General features: G+C 40.6%; 1 protein-coding gene and 1 long non-coding RNA gene across 7 annotated transcripts in view; one reads left to right on the forward strand and one right to left on the reverse strand.

Annotated features, from left to right (window-relative positions):
* Positions 1–24,965, forward strand: part of COBL (cordon-bleu WH2 repeat protein) — a 318,027-nt gene that overhangs the window by 149,862 nt on the left and 143,200 nt on the right. For 5 of the 6 annotated variants that reach the window (XM_053468136.1, XM_053468135.1, XM_053468132.1 and 2 more), the window contains exons 5-7: positions 8,444–8,538; positions 12,234–12,365; positions 18,585–18,668. In XM_053468136.1, coding sequence (XP_053324111.1) covers positions 8,444–8,538; positions 12,234–12,365; positions 18,585–18,668 — 311 coding nt within the window. The remainder of the gene's footprint in view (positions 1–8,443; positions 8,539–12,233; positions 12,366–18,584; positions 18,669–24,965) is intronic. The other variant, XM_053468133.1, reaches the window with a different exon arrangement.
* The window catches only part of LOC128497908 (uncharacterized), a 107,749-nt gene continuing 98,024 nt past the window's right edge, over positions 15,241–24,965 (reverse strand). The window contains exon 2 of the long non-coding RNA XR_008354352.1: positions 15,241–15,477. This is a non-coding gene — a long non-coding RNA (uncharacterized LOC128497908). The remainder of the gene's footprint in view (positions 15,478–24,965) is intronic.

The following is a 24,965-nucleotide window of genomic DNA, read 5'->3' on the forward strand; positions in this document are numbered from 1 at the left end:
GTGCAGAATTTTACAATTACTCTAGCACTCCTTTAGAACATCTCAGAGACTGTCTAGAGATGTCCAATGGAGTTGAGTTTCTGTGATTGGAAAATACATACAAGTTAGCACGACTTGCTCTTACTTGGACTTCAGTTATGCCTGAGACAACTTTGCTGTGTGTTTGGCCTGCTGAAAAATGAATCCTCTTCCACATTATATAACTTTAATAATATAATAAGAAATTAACCCCTTATTTTTAACAACACTTATTAAATTTAAAATTATATAATAATAGAGCAAACTGGTGCACTACTACTATCCTTAACCTTACATTAACCCTATAACTCTAAATCTAAGCCTATTTTCGTTTCTGATCTACGTTCTTCCATCCGTATACCTGCCAACAGTCCCAGGACATTTCCCAGGACAGTCCCGTTTTTTTTCAGTCCTTTCCCGTAAAATTTGGGTTGTAGGTAAGTTGAAAAATGAATCCTCTTCCACGCACCTTTAAACCAGAAGGCATGACATGAACATTGGTTGCAGTTACAACCAAAAACTTTGATTCACCAGTAAACAGGGCCGGCCTTTGGGGTGTGCGACCTGTGCGACCGCACAGGGCGCCACACTCCAGGGGGCGCCGCCGCCGCGGGGTCCTCCTCCGCAGCCGCCACGGGGTCCGCCGCCGCTGCCGCCGCCGCTGCTGCCGCCGCCCCCCCCCCTCTGCACCTAAATGAAAACATTGTTGTTTTTTTTTAACTTTATTTAACAACCTCCATGTTAAATAAAGTTTTTTTTAACTTTATTTAACATGGAGGATGCTAAATAAAGTTAAAAAAACCAACAATGTTTTCATTTATGTCCCGGGCAGGGGCGCCGAGCGGTTGCTCGTGAAGTTCTCAGCAACCGCTCGACGCCCCTTACTCTCCGTGGGGGGGATAGTTTGAAGGAAGAGGCAGAGGGGGGGTAGTTTGAAGGAAGAGGCAGAGGGGGGGTAGTTTGAAGGAAGAGGCAGAGGGGGGGTAGTTTGAAGGGGCAGAGGGGGGGTAGTTTGAAGGAAGAGGCAGAGGGGGGGTAGTTTGAAGGGGCAGGGGGGGTAGTTTGAAGGGGCAGAGGGGGGGGTAGTTTGAAGGGGCAGAGGGGGGGGTAGTTTGAAGGGGCAGAGGGGGGTAGTTTGAAGGGGCAGAGGGGGGGTAGTTTGAAGGGGCATAGGAGTGGTTCGCACAGGGCGCCGGAACACCTAAGGCCGGCTCTGCCAGTAAACAAGATAATTTCTGTATTGTTTGGTACATGTTAAAATCTAGACCTAATTTTTCCAACAAAGCAGTGGTTTAGAGACCCATATACTCACATGGAAGCCACGCTTTGCCAGTCAACTTTTGACTGTGGTATTGCTTGCTGAGGTACAGCATTCCTGGTTCAGCTGGGTTTGAATGCTGCTCTTTATCTTAAGGACCAAGGTAATTTTACAATGTTTCCCAAAAGCAAAAAGAACAATTGAAATGTTTTTGCTGTCTTTTTTTTGACTGATTTCTAGACCTGTGCATTTGTATTCTGGAGAACATGAAAACGAACATGAATGTTGCGTTTTCATTGTTAAAACCGAATAATGAATAAGGCAATATTGTGGCAGATAAACAAAGTCATAGACACACAACATAAAGAAGCTTTGTTTCTTCATGTTCGTCTTCATTTTCGCATTACTCCAGCCATTTCTTGAAAGAGTAGGAGGGACATTGAGTGAGCTGATCTTAGTTCAGCTCACTCTTGTGACATCATGACAATATGCACCTATTACATTTAAATAATAGTTTTTTAACAAAACCTTACAACTCTGAGTCAAAGCTTATTTTGAGCTTTTTTTTTTGTCCTGTCTCGTCAAATTCGAGTAGGTATGTAAATGTTGGTAGAATAAATAAACATAAGAAATTATATAACTTTAATAATATTATAAGAAATGAACCCCTTATTTTTAACAACACTTATTAAATGTAAAATTATATAATAATAGAGCAAACTGGTGCACTACTACTATCCTTAACCTTACATTAACCCTATAACTCTAAGTCTAACCCTTTTTTCGTTTCTGATCTACGTTCTTCCATCCGTATACCTGCCAACAGTCCCAGGACATTTCCCAGGACAGTCCCGTTTTTTTTCCTGGGGGGTAAAAGGTATATCAGGGGGCTCAGTTGCATATCACTGGCATATAAGGAGTATAAGGCAAATCAGGGGCACAGTGGCATATCAGGGGGCACAGTGGAATCTGGCATATAAGAGGTATAAGGCATATATGGGGGCAGAGTGGCAAATAGGGGGTAAAAGGCATTTCTGGGGGCAGAGTGGCAACCCTGGGGGCAGATGTGCATAACTGGGGGGGCAGGTTGGCAAATAAAAGGAAATAAAAAAATATATATTTTTCTCAATCATAGCTTTTATTAAATATGAAAATATTGTTTACCTGAATTAATATTTACTAGAATATTTACTAGAGCTCCACCAGGGGGCTCTTCGTGTTCGTCTTCGTGATCGTCTTCGGCAAAAAAAAAACTTCGTATTCCGCGAATATTCGCCTGGTCCTGTCTTCTCTTCGGGCGAATATTCGCGGACATTCTTCGTGTTCGGGTTTTCTTCGTTTTCCCCGGTTAAGGGGTTAAAACGGGGTTAAAGCCGCTCTGGCGCCAGGAGTTTAAATGTCCGTATGAGCAACTCTATTGGTCGTCAGCAGGGGGCTCGTCTGCAAACAGAGATCGGATTATAACACCGGAATCCAGATCCCCCGCGACGCTGCAGGAGACCTGGATTCCCCTCACTGTTGGCCGGTCTCTCACTTCCGTCGCAGAGTGGAGTATGGGGGGCAGGAGCCAGAGTGGTGTATGGGAGGGGGGGGCCAGAGTGGTGTATGGGAGGGGGGGGCCAGAGTGGTGTATGGGAGGGGGAGGAGCCAGAGTTGTGTATGGGTGAGTTATAGTGGTGTATGGGGGTATTATGAATTTCAGGGCATATAGGGGGTATAAGGCATATCGATATTAGGCATATCAGGGGGTCATAAAACATCTGGGGTAAAAGGTATATCAGGGGGCTCAGTTGCATATCACTGGCATATAAGGAGTATAAGGCATATCAGGGGCACAGTGGCATATCAGGGGGCACAGTGGAATCTGGCATATAAGAGGTATAAGGCATATATGGGGGCAGAGTGGCAAGCTGGGGGTCAGATGTGCATAACCGGGGGCAGTTTGGTAAATAAAAAAAATTTAAATAAGGCTTTTTTTCTCATAGTTTTTATTAAATATGAAAAATAGTTAACATATGAATTAATATTTACTAATAACTTTGTATTAAAACCTAGTTTGAGAAACACTGTGTTTGGGTTCTTGTAGCTTTTATTATTATGTCAGTAAAATAAGAAGGTGAATAGAGAGAGGCCATTGCAATAAAGAGATGAAAGTGTAAATTGTACGTTTTTTATTACATTATTTTAAATTTAAAAAAATTTAATTTTTTTATCCGATTAATCGATTAATCGAAAAAATAATCGGCCAACTAATCGATTATTAAAATAATCGTTAGTTGCAGCCCTAATTTTATGTAGAAATTTATCAGTGTTTTCCATCATTTTTCAACTTTGGCCCACTATTCTTTACAATTTTGTTTCAGTACACTTGCCAGCATTTGTTTATGTACAGGTATCTTAAGGTCCTGCCTCAGCATTTCAGTTGTTCTGAGGTCTGGACTGGGCCATTGCAGCACCTTGATTCTTTTCTTTTCCAGCTATTCTGTTGTAGATTTGCTGGCGTGCATAGGATCATTGTCCTGTTGCATGACCAAATTTCGGACAAGCTTAGCTGACGGACAGGTGACCTCACGTTTGACTCTAGAATACTTTGGTATACAGAGGAGCTCATTGTCGACTCAATCACTACACGGTTCCCAGGTCCTGTGTTTGTAATCCTCTCCACTTTGGTCTTGTCTGTCCAAGGGACATTGTTCTAGAAGTCTTGTGGTTTATTCAGATGTAACCTTGTAAACCTAATTCGTTCTGCCATATTCTTTTTAGAGAGAAGAGGCTTTCTCGTGGTGACTCTTACAAACAAACCATACTTTTACAGTCTTTTTCTAATTATACTGTCATGAACTTTAACATTTAACATGCTAACTGTGCCCTGTAGAGACTGAGTTTTTGCTGATGATCAATTAATCAAGGGCATTTGATTACCAGCACCTGTCTTCTACTTTGCATCTTAATTTCTGTGGAAACAGTAAGGGTGTGGTTTTTCACACATGGCTTCTCCATTTTGGCTTTATTTTTGTTGAATAAATCATGATGCGTGTAATATGTCATGTGTTGTTCATCTGAGGTTGTATTTACCTAATTTTAGACCTGCTAAGGAACAGATGATTGTTGTGTCGTGAAATGTAAAACCATATAATTAAAAGAGGGCGTACTTTCTTTTTCCCACAGCTCTAGATACCACATGTGTGGTGTGCCAGCATTGTAAGGTCACAAGAAACCCCCAAATCATGAGCGTGCAAAGTTTCCCTTTATTTTATTTTTTTACAGTTGAACCAGTTGAAGGTGCACCTCATATTTTTTGGGGAAAAACTACTAAAAACCACCAAAATAACCTTAAAAAAAATATACATTTCCTTATCACAACACCTGATGCATATGTATTGCCTGCTGCTACGGGGAGTTGTTAGTAGATCGTAAAAGCGTTTGGTATGGTTAGAGATTAGGGTTGGGTTACAGTTACTCTATAGTGCTAGAGTAAATGCTGGCACTCCATAAAACCACAGCATTGACTGAGCTGTTTTTGGTCTTTCTGGACTCCGGACAAACAGCAGCAACAATGCCCCCCTCGATGCCTTTGAATTGTGGCAACATTGGGGTATATTTTAAAGAAGACATACTAGGTGCATCATTGGTCCGCAATAGACATTTTCTGATGACATACCTGGTATGTCCTCAGATGGGAAGGCATTAATATACTAGTCTATAATCTAAGGTGTGGTCACTTTAGGTCTGCATATTCCTAATTTAGATGAACATTTTTTGATTCACTATATTTCTTCAGTGTGCATTTTATGGTTTCTTTAAGGAGTAGTAGAAGTATTATTAAACACTCATCTACAGACACCAGACAACATGGATCCCTCCAGGCAAAGGTGATAATTGTTAACTTTATTTGCATGCGCCTACCCCGAATCCCTTGTGGTTGTGGCAGCACCATGAGATTTCTGAGGGAAAAACAAGCCTTCTGGCTTGTCTGGTGTCTGTAGATGAGTGTTTAATAATACTTCTACTACCCCTTAAATTTAAATGGAAGGGTTTCCATCACCTTTACCCACCATAACTTATGTAATGGTTTCTTTAGAAATACTAAACTTAGCTGCAATTTGTGCTAAGCACGACCGTACCAATATAGTTAAAGCCAGGTTTCGGTTATTAAAAGAAATACAACTTATTTGTGCTAGGACAGGGCTCGACAAATCCCAGGCGCCAGGTCGCCATGGCGACAGAGAATTTTGTCCTGGCGCCTAGGTTTTGTGTAGCCTCTTACATCCAGAAAAAATTGTGGATGTAAGAGGCTGAGTCACCACACTGGGGCGCTGCTGCTGCTGTCTGCTCAGGAGTCTGGGCAGACAGCACAGCCACTCAGAGCCCGCCCCCGAGCCTGAGATCACTCCCACGGAGTGATTCTGTAGGCTGAAAACGCGGTTGCTGCAAAACCAGCAATCGTGTTTTCAGCTGCCACAGGCAGCTTCAGGGAAGGGGGTTGTGTGTTGATTGGGGACCTGACCCAACACCCCCCAGCTGCCTGATCGCTCCATGAGAGCGACAGTGCAGCGTTAACCCCTTCAATGCCGCGATCGCTGCATTTAGGGGTTAATTCCCGTTTTGCACGGGGCTCTGCTGCTGGTGGTCTGCCTGGAAGCCCCCACAAGCCCTTTTATGATTCCTGTAGGCATGGAAGCCTACAGCAGTCATCAAAGACTCCCCTCCCTGCAGTGGCTGGTCTATAGACCAGCAATTGAGTCCCAGCTGCCAGAGGCAGCTTCAGGGACAGGGGAGAGGGTTCTTTGGTCTCCACATGAGTGTAGAGACCAGCCCCAACACCCCCCTGCTGCCTGATCGCTCCAAGAGAGCGACAGTGCAGCATCAACCCCTTCAATGCCACAATTGTGTATGACACATTCGTGGCATTGCAGGGGTTAACATTTGTCCCCACAAGCTTGTGGGGACTAAATATCAGTCAGTGCTGTGCTCCAATGGAACATCAGCATCGAAAGAGTTAAAAAAAAAAAACAAAAAAAAATAAATAAAAAAACAGCACTGACCTGAAAGTCCAGGGTGCTTCCAGGTCAAACGCTGTGAGTTTAGTAAGTGGGCTGATGATGATCAGATCACTCCTGACCAACTGTTAGTTTAAAAAAAATCCTGGCTCCTAACTTTTTTAGCTGGCGCCTAGATTCACAACAAATTTGTCAAGCCCTGTGCTAGGATGTTACCCTCGTAATGAAATATATCCTGTTTTGAAAATGTATAAGCAAATGGTATATGAAGATGATATTTATATAAGTTTCTAGGGCTGCAACTAACGATTATTTTCATAATCGATTAGTTGGCTGATGATTTTTTCAGTTAATCAAAAAAATAAATGTTAATTTTTCATTTATTCAAAATAATTTACAAAAAAATTGGATGTTAAAAACAAACAGCAGAATAAAAAAACCTTTGAGAAAAATGCATTTCTTGTTTTTGTTTCCCAACCGGCTCCTCCCCAGTTATGCACATTTGAGCACAGGCATGCCACTATGCCCTCCCCAGATATGCCTTATACCCCCTGATATGCCACTGTGCCCCTGATATGCCTTATATGCCAGATATGCCACTCTGTCCCCCCCATATATACCCTATACCCCCCAATATACCATAGTGCCCTCTGATATGCATTATACCCCAGATATGCAACTCTGCAACCCAAATATGCCTTATACCCCTATATGCCACTGTGCCCCCTATATGCCCTATAGCCCCCTGATATGCCACTCTGCCCCCCAGATATGCCTTATTTCCCAAATATGCCACTGTACCCCCCTAAATATGCGTTATAACCAATGTTCCATCTAATTTTTCTTAGGTGGCGTGTGCAGAAAATTTCTCTTGTGCAAAAATTTTCCCAGAGTCAAAATTTTGTGCGCACAATATCTGTGCCACGTAAAGTATCAAAAAAAATAATATATTTTTTTTTTTATTGGGAAAAACTGTTGTGCGCACAATTTTTGGACGTGCACTCTCTAAAAATGCTATGTGCGCGCGCACACTCGTTATAACCCCCTATATGCCCTGAGATATTCCTTATACCCCAAATATGCCACTGTGTCCACTGATATGCCTTATACCCCCTATATGACACTGTGCCCCTGATATGCCACTCAGCACCCCCCAGACTTACCCCCCATGCTCCATACAAACACACACTCATACTAACAAGACGGAAAAAAAATATTCTGCCATTTCAACTTTTGCATGGTTCTTTACAAGTTAAAGTTTAACTAAAACATATATACTCTTGACCTTCTTTAAGACTTGTGAATGTTATATGACCAAGTTTACAGGTCTCTAGAATTCATATCTTAACCCCTTAAGACCAAGGCAGTATATCTAATTTTTTTTACAATTTGGTTTCCTTGTCCAACTTTGATTATAAAGAGTATAAAAAAATTAAGTTTTCTTTTAAATAATATTGTTGCACGTCTCTTTATATAAGAGACATACAACAGTATTATTTTTAAAAAAATATACAACATCCTCCACGGAGGAACTGCAAAAAAAAAACAAAAAAAAAACAACATCATTTTACTTAGGATTTCTTTGTAGTCCCAGGTATGTGTAAAATATTGCTTCAGGGGTTCTATATTTATGGAGGGGTTATCAGACCTGGTGGGCTCACTTTTATACTGTCTAATGTTTTATACAGTGTAAGCTGTGACTGCAGGAAAAAAATGCTTGAACTTCTGTTCCTTAAACAGTCATTTAAAAAGTGTAAGTTTGATGCTGGCTGTGGTGATAGAGGTGAGACCATGGAGTAGGAGCAGTGAGCCTCAGAATGGGTGACATTCCATGCAGTCATGAAGGACTATTTTGAAGATGGATAGATCATCTTCAGTCACAAAGGAGTTAAAGATGAAAATATCCAACCATATATTGCATAGCAATGCTTTATGAAGTCTTAAAATGATAGGTTCTTTACTAAAGTCCACACGGTATTGCTTTGTACTTTACTCCCTGTAACAATCATATTTTTGAGGAGCCAGTGCACAGTATAACAAAACATTCTTCTATGGATCCAAGTAAGATGGGCTTCTTTTGAGAGAAAAAAAGAATAACCTCAAATGTAAATCATTGTTGGTAAATATTTTATTTTGCTTTTCCTGATAGTATTTTTTTTTGTTATAGAAAAGAGAGGGAATCTTCCCACTAGCAATGACACTGTTGAAAAAGAAAAAAAAGGAATTCTGGGATTTTTCCGTAGTCATAAAAAAAACATTAAGGTAAGTCTTTATAATGTGGTGTCAGGATCATGATCAGCGGAGACCCTAGGCTGCAAAAACTGCAGGATGGTCCGTGCTGTCTTAAAACGTTCTGGCGTTTTTTTAATTTCCAATCATTAATGTATTGGTGCCTATTCTACATTCCCTTGTTGGCACCCATGTGAATTACATGAGAGGGAGGTATCATTATTATCCTGATTTATTAACAACGAGGAATAGAATTTCTTAGGATGACAATATGTGCACTTCTAGTTTTAAAATGATCAATATCATTCTTTCCGTACCTGTTTTAGATAAACAAACATTTTGATCTGCTTCTGCACTAAATTCTTTGTAGATTTTATTTAGTTTGAGATTTTAGGGACTGCAGTTCTGGTTTGAGTATAGCCATGTCCCCTGGGATGCACTATTAAAATGATAGCCTCTTTTAGTAGCACCCATATATAATAACAGGGAAGTGCATGATAAGGAGTGGGGTATGCAGTTGATAATTCTGTAATATTACCCATAAAGCAAAGTTGACCTGTTCCAAGAGCATTACTTTCTGGTAAAAGATTTGGGACAATGCTTTAACCAATTTTGAGCACTTATTTTTGGCTACCTGGTTTCAGCTTGTGCATCCATCTGCAATGTGCTTTGAGCAAATGCCTGTTTTGCATTGTGCAAAACCCAGCCCAGCTGGTCATTTCCAACCTGCAGTGCTAATCTATATTAATAGGTGAAATAAAAGTTCAAACTCCTGTATATTGGAAAATGATTTGTTTATTTCAAAATTATAATCTACTGCAAGGCATTTAATAGCAGGGAAATGAGAATACTAACTAAACTTAGTCCTTATTCATAGGCATATTGGTTTAGTGTTAGGCTCTTGCTGGGTTCTCCAACGTCTTGTTCTTTGTGGTGTTCGTTTACTTACGCGACAACTCCGTGGAGAGTTCAGAGAAGAAACGGAAACCTGAACACTGCAGTTATGTTGGTTTTGCTAAACACCCTATATCTATACCTAAATCTAATGCGTTCAGTTCTCAAGTTTGTCACTGTGCACTTTATGATCTACCAGAGCAGTATATTTTGCTGTTTCCCTGGAAATTACCGATAGATGTTGTCAAAGAGTACATTTGTTTATTAGTAACAGAATAGGCCAATACAAGAAATAAGTATAAATATAACTTAAAAAAATGTTAATCTTTATCAGCTGTCTGCTCCTCCTTAGCATGTGACCCACTCCTTATGCAAATGTCTACATGTACAAACAATTCTTGATATGTAGAACACATGTTTCTAAAAATAAAAATCAGCATTTTTCTGTTTTGGTTGAATTGGTACACACCTTGTTATTCGAGATATAAATAGCTTTGGTGACTAATGCTACTATATATACTTACATTTCCCTAGCACAAATTGCATATAGTTACAGGATTGTGTCTCAAAAGGTATAGTTTAACCATTTAAGGGATTATTTTATACTTGAGGACAAAAGCAATTCAGCATTTAGAACGTCTTTGTTGAACCCAAATTTCCCTCTTTAAATTGAGTGGACCCACACATATTAGATTGCGTGTTTTTCTCGACAAGTAGGGTTTCTTGGTTTTTTATTATTAATCGTACATAACAAATTAAAATCAACAATAGTGCCTTATGTTTAGAAATACCGTTTTTTCTATAAATTCTTGGCATTTAGAGGCAAATATTAGGAAGTGTGGATCCCTTTTTGGAAGCTGTCTTTTTTAAATGTAGTATACTTGGACCATAGCATTTAAAAGGACTTAGATTACAAAATTGTCCGACAAAATTGTGTTACAAAAAAGCAGACAACCTTAACTCACAAGGGTCATTTTAGTGCTTTTCATGCAACCATTGCACCTTTTAATAGGTGTATGCAAACCCAGGAGACTTATATCAATATATTTGGGGGTTTTATTTCTTATTGGCACTGTGTACAAAGTCTAAGGTGTAAAAGTGTACAAAAAAATAATGTTTAAGTTTCCATTTTTTTCTATTTTTGGATACTAAATCATGGGTTATAAAGATGAATCTTTTTTAAAAAAAGAAAGCCCTGTTTGTCGTGGGGAAAACAAACAGTATATAGTTTGTGTAGGCACGTTAGAGGAAAATCGTGAGGTCTTTTATGACCTCATGGATAAGTCGTTTATGTGCTGTTGGAGGAATTTTGGTAGGCTGGCCGCTCCTACGAAGGTTCATCACTTTTGGAAGTGAATAATGGCTCTCACCATGGTTAGCTGACGTCCCAGAGCCTTATCGCGGTTTCATGCACTGCTTTTTTGAGACCTTGAACCCAATGACTATTTACATTTGGTTAATTGGATGATTTAGTAACTTAAGGGGTACATTTCATTTTCACATAGGGCCAGGTAGGTTTGGATAGTTTTTCCCTTCTGTACGAGATTTCATCATTTAAAAACTGCATTTTGTGTTTACTCAGTTAATGTTTGTCTAAAATTAGTTTCATGATGTGAAAGTGTGACAAATATGCAAGAATTTGGGGAGGGGACACTGTGCCTGCTAAATCTACTTTTTAATAGCAAATTACATCTTTCTTTCTTAGACCTGATACTTTATGAAGAATTTTACAATGTTAACAAAAAATGTTAAAAAAAACCCATAAAAAAGATTATATATATATATATATATATATATATATATATATATATATATAATGTTATACATATTTACTAGACTTGAGCATTTTCTATACATACGAATTGCACATTTACAGAATTGAAGTGATAAAATGAGGCCAGACTTCCATGGACAAAAACAAAACAAGACGCTCAACATTTTGGTCCAAAATTCATGGGCCCACATTCGCCCACAATCTCTCACGCTTTCTAAATGTTTCCCTACCTTCTCCTACCACTTTGGCTTCTGCCGAATGCATACGCATCTTCTTCTTCCTTAATTTTCCTTATTTATCCCTTCTCTTTTCAGTCTGTTATCTTCCTCCGTATCTCCACAGATAAAAACCCCGGCAACTTCTGCCAAAATGGATGTGCTTGTGGTGACGTCCTCTTCCCTATACTGCAATCAGGGGAGAGTGTGTCACTGAATGCGCCATCATTTGCCCTTACTTGAAGTTCGGGCAATATAGCGGCGCTTGCAGTGATGTCCTCTTCCCTGATTGAAGGATTGGGGAGAGGACATTACCGCAAGCACCACCAAATTTTTCTGAGTTCAAGTATGGGCAAAACAACAATGCTTTTGGTGAACTCCTCCCAGAGTACATCCACAGGACTTGCCCCAGCACACAGATAACACACACAGTGGTCTCCTCTCATAGTCTTGGTCTCCTCTCTGTCAGACCTCTTCTCCCAACTATTATGTCTCCTTTTCCACAGCTTTACTTAGTCTCTTGCCTCTTCTTCTCTTCTTCTTTCATTAGGGTTTTCTCTTCTTTCCAGCCCGTCGCAACCCTACCAGCTATCACACCTTACACCCTGTTTTGCCCAATCAATGAGGATACGGAATGACAGCACAACACACAGCAATTTGATCAAGCAAAACATTAATACAGAACTCTTACTACAGCAGATAGAAAATAGCTATGTGTGTAGACTTATATGTATATGTGTGTAAAACGAGTTACGCAATCAATCAATGTCACAGCAGTTAATGATATAGTGTCAAATGTCAATACAGTAATACATCACCGAGCCAAGTATTTATCACTCCTCTAGCTGGTTAACTCGGAACTCAGCAGGGACTGGGAAACCCCTCAGAACAGTCTTTTTGAAGAGCCACTTGTCTCAGACGCAAGGAACCCTGGATCCATCCTGGGCTGTCTGTCCACGTTCTCGCAAACACCGCAGGTGAGGCTTCAAAGTTTGTGGTTGCTGCCGTGGGCCTTTATAGCCGTTGGGGGGACTTCCCAGGGGTTTTGTGGCACAGGGTGGCCCTTTATTTTATGGTGCTGGCCAGGCAGTTTAAACAGAGGTCCTTCGCCATATTGTTCTTATGTGCTTGGGGGTTTCCTTATTTATTCGGCACAGTGATCTGTACGTGTGGACGCCTGATGCCTAAGTTACAAGTTATATAACTATACATAGCTAATTAACTCGTGACCGGGCAAGGAGTCATATAATTAAAATGCATTGCATGCCCATAGCACCCAACCATCATACTTAATACCCATCACATCCAGTCACCACACCTCATCTTCTCATCTCATTTTCTATTTCCTTTTCTTTCACTTTCCTGTTTTCTCCTTTCACTTTTTCCTCATTCTTCTGTCTCTACATCTGTCTTTTTTACTCACACACAGTTTTTGTCTGTCCCCATCATATATTCACTTTATTTTTCTTTCTTTTATTCTTTCTGTTTTCCCTCTCTTACGTTCAAGGACTTACCTTCACGGTCATCCCCTGTTGCACACCCCTGACTCCTCTGATCCGCATAGGCCCAAATCAGGCCTGTCTCACGTTGCGCCGTCATGTGACTGCCCTTCTTCCCTGAATCATCTGAGGATTCTGGTTCCTCTCTCCTCTCCCCATGTTCCAGTTAATATGTCCTATCCTTGCTTAAAGGAGAAGCGGCCGAGGATTCCGGCTCCTCACTCCTTCCTCTGTGTTCCTTGCCTTGTTCCCTGTCCTTTGTTGTGCCCTGTATCATGTATGTCTTGTCTGGTTATGTTCCTTGCTTGGTCTCCTTGTCCTTGCTCTGTCCTCCTTGCTTGCTATGTTTCCGCTATATACTCTACTTAGCTTCCATACTCCTAACCTGCACCACCCTGACATGATTCTAGTGCTATGTTTCATGCCTGCTCCGGGGTGCCTGCAGGCTATCTCCAAGTTTTGTTTGGGGAGGTGCAATTAAACCTCATCCATTTAACCCCTGGACAGCAAACTGCAACCAGACTGATGAGGAGCCAACGACCTCAAATATGTGCAAACAGGGAAATGAAAAAATGTTGGTGCGCTAAGCTAGTCTCGGGCTCAAATAATACAAATGTATAATACAAAGCCTACGAAAAAGTGTGAGCATGCTGCAAATACAGTGTGTTGGCTGTATAATACATACAAAAAATGAAAACTGTCTGTGCTTCTCACCCTAATAAAGTTGGCAACAAATATATAAACAGGCTGCAACCAGACTGATGAGGAGCCAACAACCTCAAATATGTGCAAACAGGGAAAAGAAAAAATGTTGGTGCGCTAAGCTAGTCTCAGACTCAAGTTTGAGGTTTGATTATGAGAAGACCTTGGGTATAAGACGTCTTTTTTCAGAGTAAATACGGTACTTATAGCTTTTGAATTATACATACATTTCATTATAGTTGATGCTTTTGTAATTAGCTTTAGTTATTTGTACATTTATTAATTAACATGCAGTGTAAATATACCCTGAAGACATACTAGTATAGGATAGAAGGTCCTATTATTGTGCTTTGTTAATTTTAATGGTTAAGGGTGAGGGAGATGGAAAGTAAGAGTAAGTTTACCTTCAATTATATGATGAAGGTGCAGTGTTAGAACTAATGAGCTATGGCCCCTGTGGCAAGATAATTTGTAGGTTCCGCCGCAAATTGTCTTTACAATAAATACAGTTATAAACACATTAAACAGAAATACTTTTTAAAAATAAAGAATTTTTAAATGTAAAGTCTATTAACTAAGCAAAGAATTTGTGAAAATTGCAGCATTAAGGCCAGTCAGAATAGAGTTTCCCACTTCAGCTATTTTGCTGTGAGTTGAAATTCTCCCATAATTCTCTTGAAATTTGTTCCCCATCTGTTATTCTTTTCTCCATATGTATTCATTAACTCCCTCCATGAGGTCTCCCCAGATATTTATTAACTTCTTCTTTACCCCTCTAAATTTACTTTCCTTTGTTTTTTTTTTTTTTATTTTTAAACTCTTTTCTTCTCTTTTGTCTTTTTTTATTATTCTCCCTCATGTAAGTTTTGCTGTAAAAATGCAAGGAGCTCCAGGGATGAGATGGTTACTCACCTACCACACAGGCTAAATGGCTGATTTTAATAATATTTGCATTTCATTTACAAAAATTCCCTCCCTCTACTATTGGCTAAATTTAACCCCATAATCAAAGGGATCATGGGATTAAAATTTAGTATCTGCCATTTTTAAAAAGGGAATGTGACTTTTTATGGCAATATGATTACTGTGGTAACATTGGCTACCACAGTGATCATTTAGCTAGAATACTTTATAGTTTATATTTAGATAATTTAATTGGGGGGCAATTTTGATCTTTATTTATCTGCCTTTAGAGACCCCCAAATATTTTTTTACTTTTTTTTACATTATTACTTTTTTAGCTTAATATTTTTTTTTTTTTTTTTTTTACAAGCCTTTCCAACGGTATATGTTGGGGGTCTGTAGCTGCTTAGATACCTGAGATACAGGCATCTAAGCAGCATGCCCCCATACCTCTTTAACTGACAATTGTCAGTTGTTAATTAAGTTGTGAGATGACATCATCACGGCATTGCGCGATGACGTAATCGCTGAAGAACGAAGCCCCGGCGATGCCTGTGAGGATACAGGCCAGATCGCCGGTGCAGAAGGTAAGTCACTGCTGAGGACGTAGTGGTTACATCCTTAGCACCTGAAGCCCACTTGTGAGGACGTAACCATTACGTCCTTAGCAGTGAAAGGGTTAATGAGATAAAATAGGCGCAGCCAATATTCTAATTAATTTTAGTTTATTAAAGACAGGAGGCAAGTATTTTGCATAACCTTCTTTACTGATTATCTCCAGCAGCAAAGGAGTTAACAACAAACAATAAGAAACAACCAATCAGAAACAAGTATAGTCTATATCAATCTCAGCAAACTGCAGCTCCTCCTCTTTCTTTGCGGAGATGCCGAACAGGAACAGAACGAGAACGGGACAGGATCCTTCGGAAAAGGAAGGAAAACATCAACAACCCGCAGTCAGCAAGCTAAGTCGCGGAAGGACGACCTGAAAGGAGAAGTGCAGAATGAGAGCACCAGGCGAACTGGTAAACAGAGCAGGCATAAATAAAAGAAAAATTGCAAACATAACAAAAGGGGAATCCAGACCCACAAGAGAGAAACAATAAATTGCACACGCGAAACACTCACAACAACAAGAACACGACTGCAAGGGCATTTAGATTAATTCTACACTAAGGCTAGATTAATCCCTAATTTTATAGCAAGACAGGAGGCTTCATATTTTGCATTTTTAACGCACCAAAAGAAGAGAAAAAGCCACGTGCGCAGTGGGGCGAACGTAAAAGGTTTGGAACGTGGATTCCCGAAACCAATCCACCGCCGCCATAACGTCTTGTTGAGATAAGTTAACATGTTCACATGTTGATTCAGATCTTTGAGGAAACGTTAACCAAACAACAGGCCGTTGGCGTCGGGGCTCAACTCCTTGGGAGCCAGTTCCGCTAGCTTGGCTTACCTCTTTGTCGAGTGGACAGCGAAGCCAGTACTTGAGGAATTTGGCGATGTGGGTGGAAGGGGTCCACTCTGCCCAACGCGGATGGCGTAACTCTCATGGATCGAATAAGGGCAAGCCAGCTTCATCCGTGATGTTGAGAGGTTGATCCTGGGCTGCCGTAGAGGGTCCGGTACGTTCTGGGGCGGAATCCCGGCCTGGATCGGCAATAGGAGGAGAGGCGACACCCGAAGAACCTGCATGGTATTCGTCAAGGGTTTCGTATTCCTCGGCCAGGTCATTAAATGGCGAAACATCGGGCTCCTGGGTGGAGGGAAGAGTCACGCTCTTGACTTTCTTCAGGGGGGCTTTGCAGTGGAAGGAATGTCATTCCAAATCCGTTTGCATGAGCCCTCTGGGTCTGCCGAGGAGAGGTGTCCGCCTCAGAACCATCACCCTGGGAGGCAAGAGGTTGATCAGGGTGCGAAGATTGAGCCTCAACCAGGGCGGCGGGCAGAGAGGCAACTAAGGCAGAGCGGAGCCAGGCCTGAAAAGCGGCAGGAATCTATGTGCTGGATTCGTCAGCCATAGTATATGTTAATGTGTTTCTGTGGTAGAAAAACACAAACGGAAACAAAGAGTTAATGGATGAATAATGAGGGTTCACCCCTGAGGTGTGCGTGGGGTTCACCCAGGAGCGAGAGCGCGAGGAAGAGAGAAGGGGTTCACCCTTGGAGCGCCGGCAGGACAAAAGTAAATGGCCACAGTCAAATAGAGGGGATCACCCCAAGAGCAGAAGAGGAAAGACCTGAGTCAACCTCTGGTGCAAGCTAGGCCAGTACCTAGACACATGCAGGTATATAGGGGTCACCCATGCAAAGCAAAAAATAATCAAACATATATATAAATAGAAATCAAACCTACAAAATAAGAGAAAAAAGCAAAACAAATCCACTAGACCGACACAGCAGGGAGAGAGAAAAAACAGCAGCCCCACTAAAGGTCTGATAAGACCACGTGGAGGGCGAGGGCCTCCACAGGAAACAAATGCATGACGTGCGGCACGAGAGGGATACCGCGGACCCGGACAGCCGAGGAGAGAGAGTGGTGCCGACGCAGAAGGAAACCGCATGGCACAGAGACGAGAAAGTGTCTGCTGAGGGCAGAAACACTGCCCCCGCGAGAGAGAGGAGAAATAATTACCTCGCCGCAGGATGGAAGAGCCGTCGTGGGAGGAATGATGAGGAGACAGAAAACCACGTGGACTGACGAGGCGAGACCACCGGAGAAGACAGAGGGAGAAGAGCTCCCGAGAACGAAGGCTGAGCAAGGAAAAGGAAGGAGTGGTATGGTCAATGTAAAGGACAAATAAAGAAAATTTAAGCACAGTTAGAGTAATAATAGTAGGAAATAAAAATATAAGATACCACACCAAACGGCAAATAATGTATTAGAATAATAAAATCAAAAGTACTAAAATAATAATAAATCAATAAGTACAAGAAAAGACAATATGCAATATGGAATATATAGAATATATAGAAATATATAAGTTCTCACCTTTGGAGGCAAGCAGCAAAGAAAGAGGAGGAGCTGCGGTTTGCTGAGATTGATATAGACTATACTTGTTTCTGATTGGTTGTTTCTTATTGTTTGTTGTTAACTCCTTTGCTGCTGGAGGTAATCAGTAAAGAAGGTTATGCAAAATATGAAGCCTCCTGTCTTGCTATAAAATGCTATATTATACCACCATGATAGTTAATCAAGATATTATTTACTGTAAAAACACAATTTACAAAATATCTATATGACCCGTACAGTGTATTATTGATTGGTTATCAGGTATGAATTATTTATGAAAATAATTTAATAATGTATAAAGAGTATTAGTAAAATTTTTAATAGATGCAAATAATGTCGAACTTCAGTTATAGGTAAAAATACCTTTTACATCATTACGTCATTATTTCGGGTTATAAGCTGCAGTCTCACAAGCCATCTTATATAATAATGCCATATACTATTTCGCCTCTATTCAGGATAATAAAACCATTATATTTACCACCACTTGTTGCTGTGGTCTTGTAGATATCAAACCAGGTTCAGAAAAAAACTTTATTGAAGTTATATAACTGCCATAAAATTACAATTAGCCATAAGAATGTTAGATATTCAAAGTATGACGATCATTGACGATTTTCATTATTGATTATTATCTATTAGTTGTTGCAGCCCTAACTGCAAAGCATAAATTATGATACTGTGCCATTGGAATTGTTTTATTTGTTTTTAGAACCAAGGAATATAAGGATTAGCTTCTGTGATCTTGACAATCTGTGAGTGCATAGAGAAACATTCCATTTACTATAATTTTTTCCTACAGCATTACAGTATGATTATGTGTTTGTTTTATTTTCATGCAAAAGGATTGCTCCCTGATTTATGAAGACTTGTTTCTGATAAAAGTATTGGAGGAATACTTAAGAGGGAGCTGCATCTACCGGTTATGGAAAGGGTATTAACACTCTGTGACTCACTTGGGTAGTGGTGTCACAAACTGTACATATGTTTGGTGCTTTGTTGAGTTTAGACAGTATTTCTTTACAAATATAAAACTAATTTGAAAACATTAAAATGAATTCTCAAATGTTGTGTTACAGAATGAAGGGCATATAAGAGCAATGGATAGTGATGACTATGAAGATGTTTTAAAAAGTAAAATTGCAGGGGAAAGTACTTGGGAGGTGAGTCCAGAATATTTAAAGGGAGTATTAAAAAATGTTCAATATGAAAGTATTTAAATTCATGCATATTGTTTTCAAATTTAAAAAGCAACTCTTTAAAATGCCTAAATGAATAACCTGGTGTGCAGACCGTTTTAATTAATATGTGGATATGAGTTTGCAGCTCATGAAAAAAATGATGCATATAATATAATAATGTCACAGCTGAACAGAGTAAACTCTGGCCATTGTCATAAATACTAATATATGTTGCAATATATGTTTCTTATTTTTTTTATTACTAGGAGCTGGGTGTTTAGCCTTTGGCTATATTGATAATTGCTCATTAATCTATTAATATATTTCAACAAACACTATTTGTAGGTCATTTTTTCCCATGGCTACAACATATTTCCACAAGAGGGCACTATAAAATCACAAACAAGCATTCTGTAAAGGGGAAGATAGTATATTGTGTACTTAAGCACAAATTTTTTTACGTGACTCACAGTTTTCACAAATCAAAAGGAATGAAATCATAGCTTGTGTGTTGAACCGCTGGTATCACATTGACTATTTTCATATAATAAACCATTGCCTCCTACTAGAAATTTTCCATTTCTAGTAAATGTATTACAGTTTTAATGTGCACTTGCAAATGACTTATGGCTTAAAGTCTCTAGTGTTTACTACTGGGCTTTTGTATGGATTGCATTATCTAGATCACTTAGAAGAATAATGCAATGAGCAGCTTTTTCTATTCTGAATTACATTTATCTCTATTCAGTACCAAAGTTCATTGGATTGGCGTTAATGTGAACAGTGCAATTAGATGACATTAATTACTAGAATAAAAAACTGCATTTAAGGTGCATTAAAAAGCAATTTGTAGCTAGCACATTTTGTGCCTATGAAGTATTCATCAACAAGAATTGAAATACATTATTTAAAATACTGTAATATATTGCATTAAAATATTACCAAAACTGCTCTAAATAAATAGAAAATGTGTACTATTGGTTAATGTAGGTCTGCCCAGTGGTGTCTGCAGCTTTCATATTATAAATTATAAAACGCTACATATACTCTGCTGGGCTACCAAGCACCAGGCTGCAAGAAATTGGTTGGTGTGCAGTAGTATACTATTGGACTATATATATATATATATATATATAATCTGCGTTAGACATGCATTTTAACTACATATGATTTCAAAATGATAGCTGAACTGGCAATTATTTTTCATTCTTTAATAATAGCTCCTGCTGCCCATATATTTAAAATTATTAGACCCTGCTGCCAATATATAAAAATATTGTACCCTGCTACCAACACGCATTCCTTGGTCCCCCTTCACGCTCCCTAGCATGCAATTACTCCTTCTGCTACCTCACCAAAAAAAATTGCCACACTGACTGCAGATTAGGGGAAAACTGTGAGAGTCATTGCAGTCTTCCCTCCTTCTAACCCTGCCATGATATTTAGAGGTCCTCTCCCCCGTAATCATCTGCAGTCCCTTTGTCCCCTTAATCCTTAAGCCACACCTCTCTTTTACTTACTCCCTGTAGTTAAGGTATAAATCAAATAAACAACACGTCACCAGCACTTGCACGTGTAGATCAAGTGAATTGGACATTCAAACCCTGTATTTACAGGTATACCTAAATGTATGGAAACATAGCATAGCAGGTATACATATACAGAATAACACACAGACTCAGCTTTGCATGTATGAATCGATGGAAATTTGCATGTGAACTCAGCATTGAAAGTATAGATTAAATAAACAGAATCAGACATACAAATCCTGTGTTTGCAGGTACACAATAATAATGTAAGGAAATATCACATAGCAGGTATAGATCAACAACACACAAACTCAGCACTGCAGATATAGATCAAATAAACAACACATGGAAACAGCACTGCAGGTATTGATCAACTAAATAAGACATACGAACCCTGTATTTGCAGGTATACATAAATAATGTATGAAATATAGCATAGCAGATATGCATCAACAGAATAACACACAAACCCAGCTTTGCAGGTATAGCTCAATTGAACTTTACATAACAACTCAGCATTAAATGTATAGATAAAAAAAACAAACATACCTAAATTACTGGCATAGATCACGGGTTGTACACTCCAAAAGTCGGCCATGGCGTCCACAGAACCTGATCAGCACCCAGATTACACACATAGGACATGCCATCTTTGTCCCCACACAGCCCAACCTGAGCCACCTTTGTCCCCAAACAGCCCAGAGTAAGACATCTTTGTTCCTAAACAGCCTGTCCTGTGCCATCTTTGTCCCATAAACACCCTGTCTGAGCCATCTTGGTCCCCAAAGCTCAAACACCCTGCATGTGCCATCTTTGCCTTTCCACAAATCAATTACCGTATTTGCACAATTATAAGATGACTCTGATTATAAGACGACCCCCCAAAATGTTAATATTAATTTGGGGGTGGCCCTGAATATAAGACTACCTTATAGGAAAAATGTTTTTACTAATAAATATTAATATTCACATATTTCACTATTTCACTTTTTATCATATTTAATAAAACTATGATTGATTTTTTTTGTTTTTATTTCCTTTTATTTGCCACTCTGCCCCAGTTATGCACATCTGCCCCCCAGAAATGCCTTATACTCCATTTATGCCATTCTGCCTCCCTAATAAGCCACTCTGCCCCAGATATGCCTTTTAAACCCCTATATGCCACTCTGCCTCCCTGACATGCATTTTAATCCCCTATTTGCCATGCTCCCCCCAGATATGCCTTATACCCACTATATGCCACCCTGCCTCCCTGATATGCCTTTTAACCACCTATATGCCACTTTGCCTCCAGAAAACCATTTACCCCTCCATGCCAGTCTTAATCCCCCCGACTTGCCAGTGCATCCCTTTACTTGTTGTGACCCATGCTTCAGACTCCCTCGTGTCTAGTGGGGCACCCTGTGCGATGCCCCGCTTCTGCTGGCTAGTACTTCCGCTGAGGCTTCTATGACTGAGCACCGGCATCACATGACCTTCCAGTGCTCTACCATAGATGCCCCGGTGCAAGTGCCGGCAGCAGCAGAGGTTGTCTGTGTGCATTCCGCAAACATTCTATGGCTGTGGGGGATCTGGATCTTAGTCTTGTGGTCAGACCTCTATTTGAGGTCTGATTAGAAGATGACCTCGAATATAAGACAAGGGATCTTTTTCAGAGCTCTGGAAAAAACCTTGTCTTATAATCGAGCAAATACGGTATATGTTTATGATACACACAAACACTTATACACACTAATTCACACAATCATTCATTCTCTCATTCACACAAATCATTTACACATTCATTAATGCATTCACACAAATCATTCAACCAATTCATCCACGCATTACCGTATTTCCCCATGTATAAGACGCTTCCATGTATAAGACGCACCTTAATTTGGGGGCCCGAAATTTGAAAAGAAAATGTATTACATAGTTATTAAACAAGTTTTATTTATCATAAAATTCATACTCATCATCCTCATCACTCCCATCCATTAACTACCCCTAAATTAACCCTAAAGACCCCATCAACCATAACTGCCCCTAAATTAACCCTAAAAACCGTGGTGTTTGTGGAGCAGAGTTAATTACAAACACCACGTGAACACCTGTTGCAATACACAGACAAACAAACATCCTCACACATACCTTTAGTTGCCATGTACAATCCTGCCATAGAAGAAATCTGAAAAATCATCAAGGATCTGCAGCCAATGCTAGCAGAGGATGAGGTGTTAAAAGAAATTTTCCCTGAACCCCCCATCATGTCCTTCAGACAACCAGCTAATCTTAAGCAAAAGCTGGTTAGTAGGAAACTACATACTGATACAACACACACAGATAATGGAACCAAACCATGCACACTTGTGTGGGTGACCCAATCAACACACAACCCCCTTTCCTGAAGCTGTCTGTGGCAGCTGAAAACGCAATTGCTGGTTTGCCGGCAGTCGCGTTTTCAGCCTACAGAATCACTCCGTGGGAGTGATCACAGGCTCGGGGTGGCTGTGCTGGTTTGCCCAAACACCTAGGCGCTAGGGATTTGTCGAGCCCTGCATTTGAGACGAAGTGTTTTTGGAAAACTTTACTGTTAAATTTAGATATACTTAGGTAACATTTGTGTAAATATTTTAGTTTCCCTGATAATTATATGTTTACAGATATACATATTCAGGCAATAAATTCCATTTCTTGCTGTTATCGTTCATACTAAATTTGGGGCTTTTTTTTAAACCTCCCCGCGCGTGTGTCAGTTACCTGGAGAGCGCATGGCACCAGGATTGATCCATGGAGGCCTGACTGTCAGGCCCCATCCGGGCTGCGGAGCCACACGTCTTTATTTTACCTTGCCTTGCTATAGTTTCTCTAGTCTTGCTACGGTTTTCCTGCCTTTGCAGTACTCCATTCCTGGATGTCCCTATGTTCTGTCCTGTACCTCTGATTCCTTGCTTCCAGTCTTGCTCTTTGCTTTAGCTCTGTTTCCTTTATAAGGTGTGCTCCACCTGTGTGTTCTGTTTGTCCCAGTGTGCAGTCTACAGGTTTGTCTCTCATTGCTATGTGTCTGGGTTTCATGTTTAGTTTGTTTAGTATCACTGTCAGCAGGGATTAGCGTTAGGACCCCGGCAGCGGGGTGTCCTGTCTTGTATCCCCGGGAGCGGGGTGTCCTGTCTTGTATCCCCGGCAGCGGGGTGTCTTGTCTTGTATCCCCGGCAGCGGGGTGTCTTGTCTTGTATCCCGGGCAGCGGGGTGTCTTGTCTTGTATCCCCGGCAGCGGGGTGTCTTGTCTTGTATCCCCGGCAGCGGGGTGTCTTGTATCCCTGGCAGCGGGGTGTCTTGTCTTGTATCCCCGGCAGCGGGGTGTCTTGTCTTGTATCCCCGGCAGCGGGGTGTCCTGTCTTGCATCCCCGGCAGCGGGGTGTCCTGTCTTGTATCCCCGGCAGCGGGGTGTTCCTTGCCTTGTTCCCTGTTCTTTGTTGTGGCCTGTATTTATGTCTTGTCTGGTTCTGTTTCTTGCTTGGTCTCTCTGTTCCTTGCTATGTCCCCCTTGTGCTCCCTGTCCCCCTTGCTTGTTATGTTTCTGCTATATCCTTTGCTTAGCTTCCATACTCCCAGCCTGCAGCATCCTGCACGTGATTCTAGTGATATGTTTCATGCCTGCTCCAGGGTGCCTGCAGGATATCACTTTTTCCTTTTGGATTACATCTGCTGCTATGTCAGGGCGCTGGTATGTGGCTGCAAAACCCTAGGTGCTTATCACCTGGGTGAGTGTGGTCGCCCTGCAACCAGGCCCTGTCCAACTCCGCTACTGCACTGTAACTCCTGCTCACAATCTTTGGGCGCACTGGGTCCTTTCAGTTATCCGTATGGACCTGGTTTCGTGACACTGACCTCACCACTTACAGGATTTAAAGTCTCTGGTGTCCTGGTCCAGATACCACTCTACATCTTAAGAAGTCTATTGGAGTACATGCCTTGATGGGTTAGTACTGTTTTGGTGGCAAACAGCCAGACATACTACTTCCATGATGCTGACATTTGGAACCTTGAAGCAAAAGGGCTACAGCAGGAGAAGACAACACCGGGTGCCACTCCTGTCAGCTAAGAGCAGGAAACTGAGGCTACAATTTGCACAAAATTGGACAGTGGAAGACTGGAAGAACGATGCCTGGTCTGATGAGTCTTGATTCCACCTGTGACATTCAGGTGGCAGTGTCAAAATTTGGCGTAAACATGAAAGCATGGATCCATCCTGCTTTGTATCAACAGTTCAGGCTGGTGTGGGGAATTAGTACCAGTGGGGCATTGTTTAAGCGTGACAGCCTACCTAAGTATTTTTGATGACCATGTCCATCCTTTAAGGCCACAGTGGTCAATAACTTACTGTTCAAATGATTTTACTCTACAATTGAAGAGTTATTAGACCCTGCAGCTCTCTCCAAGTCCTATTAAAACCAGTGATGGCAGGGATTATCGACAGCTTTCTCATTAAATATATATTGCCAAGTGAATACACCATGCACAACGTTAACCTGCACCATTGTGCAATGCTTTATAGATTGTAAACCTGTTTGAGCAGAACTCTCCTTTGTTAGTAAAACACAATTCGTGTTAACCCACATATAGTATATACTAAATAATAAAAATATTCACGTTTCAGTTTTGTGAGAGAAATTGTTATCGCAACCCTCAATTTTCTTGGGTTCAACCTCTCATAAAGCACGCATGTGATAAGTGGTTGGCTAAGTGGACCCCAGGAACGACC

Source organism: Spea bombifrons, chromosome 5 (genome assembly GCF_027358695.1).
Source record: "Spea bombifrons isolate aSpeBom1 chromosome 5, aSpeBom1.2.pri, whole genome shotgun sequence".
Classification (NCBI taxonomy): Eukaryota; Metazoa; Chordata; class Amphibia; order Anura; family Pelobatidae; genus Spea; species Spea bombifrons.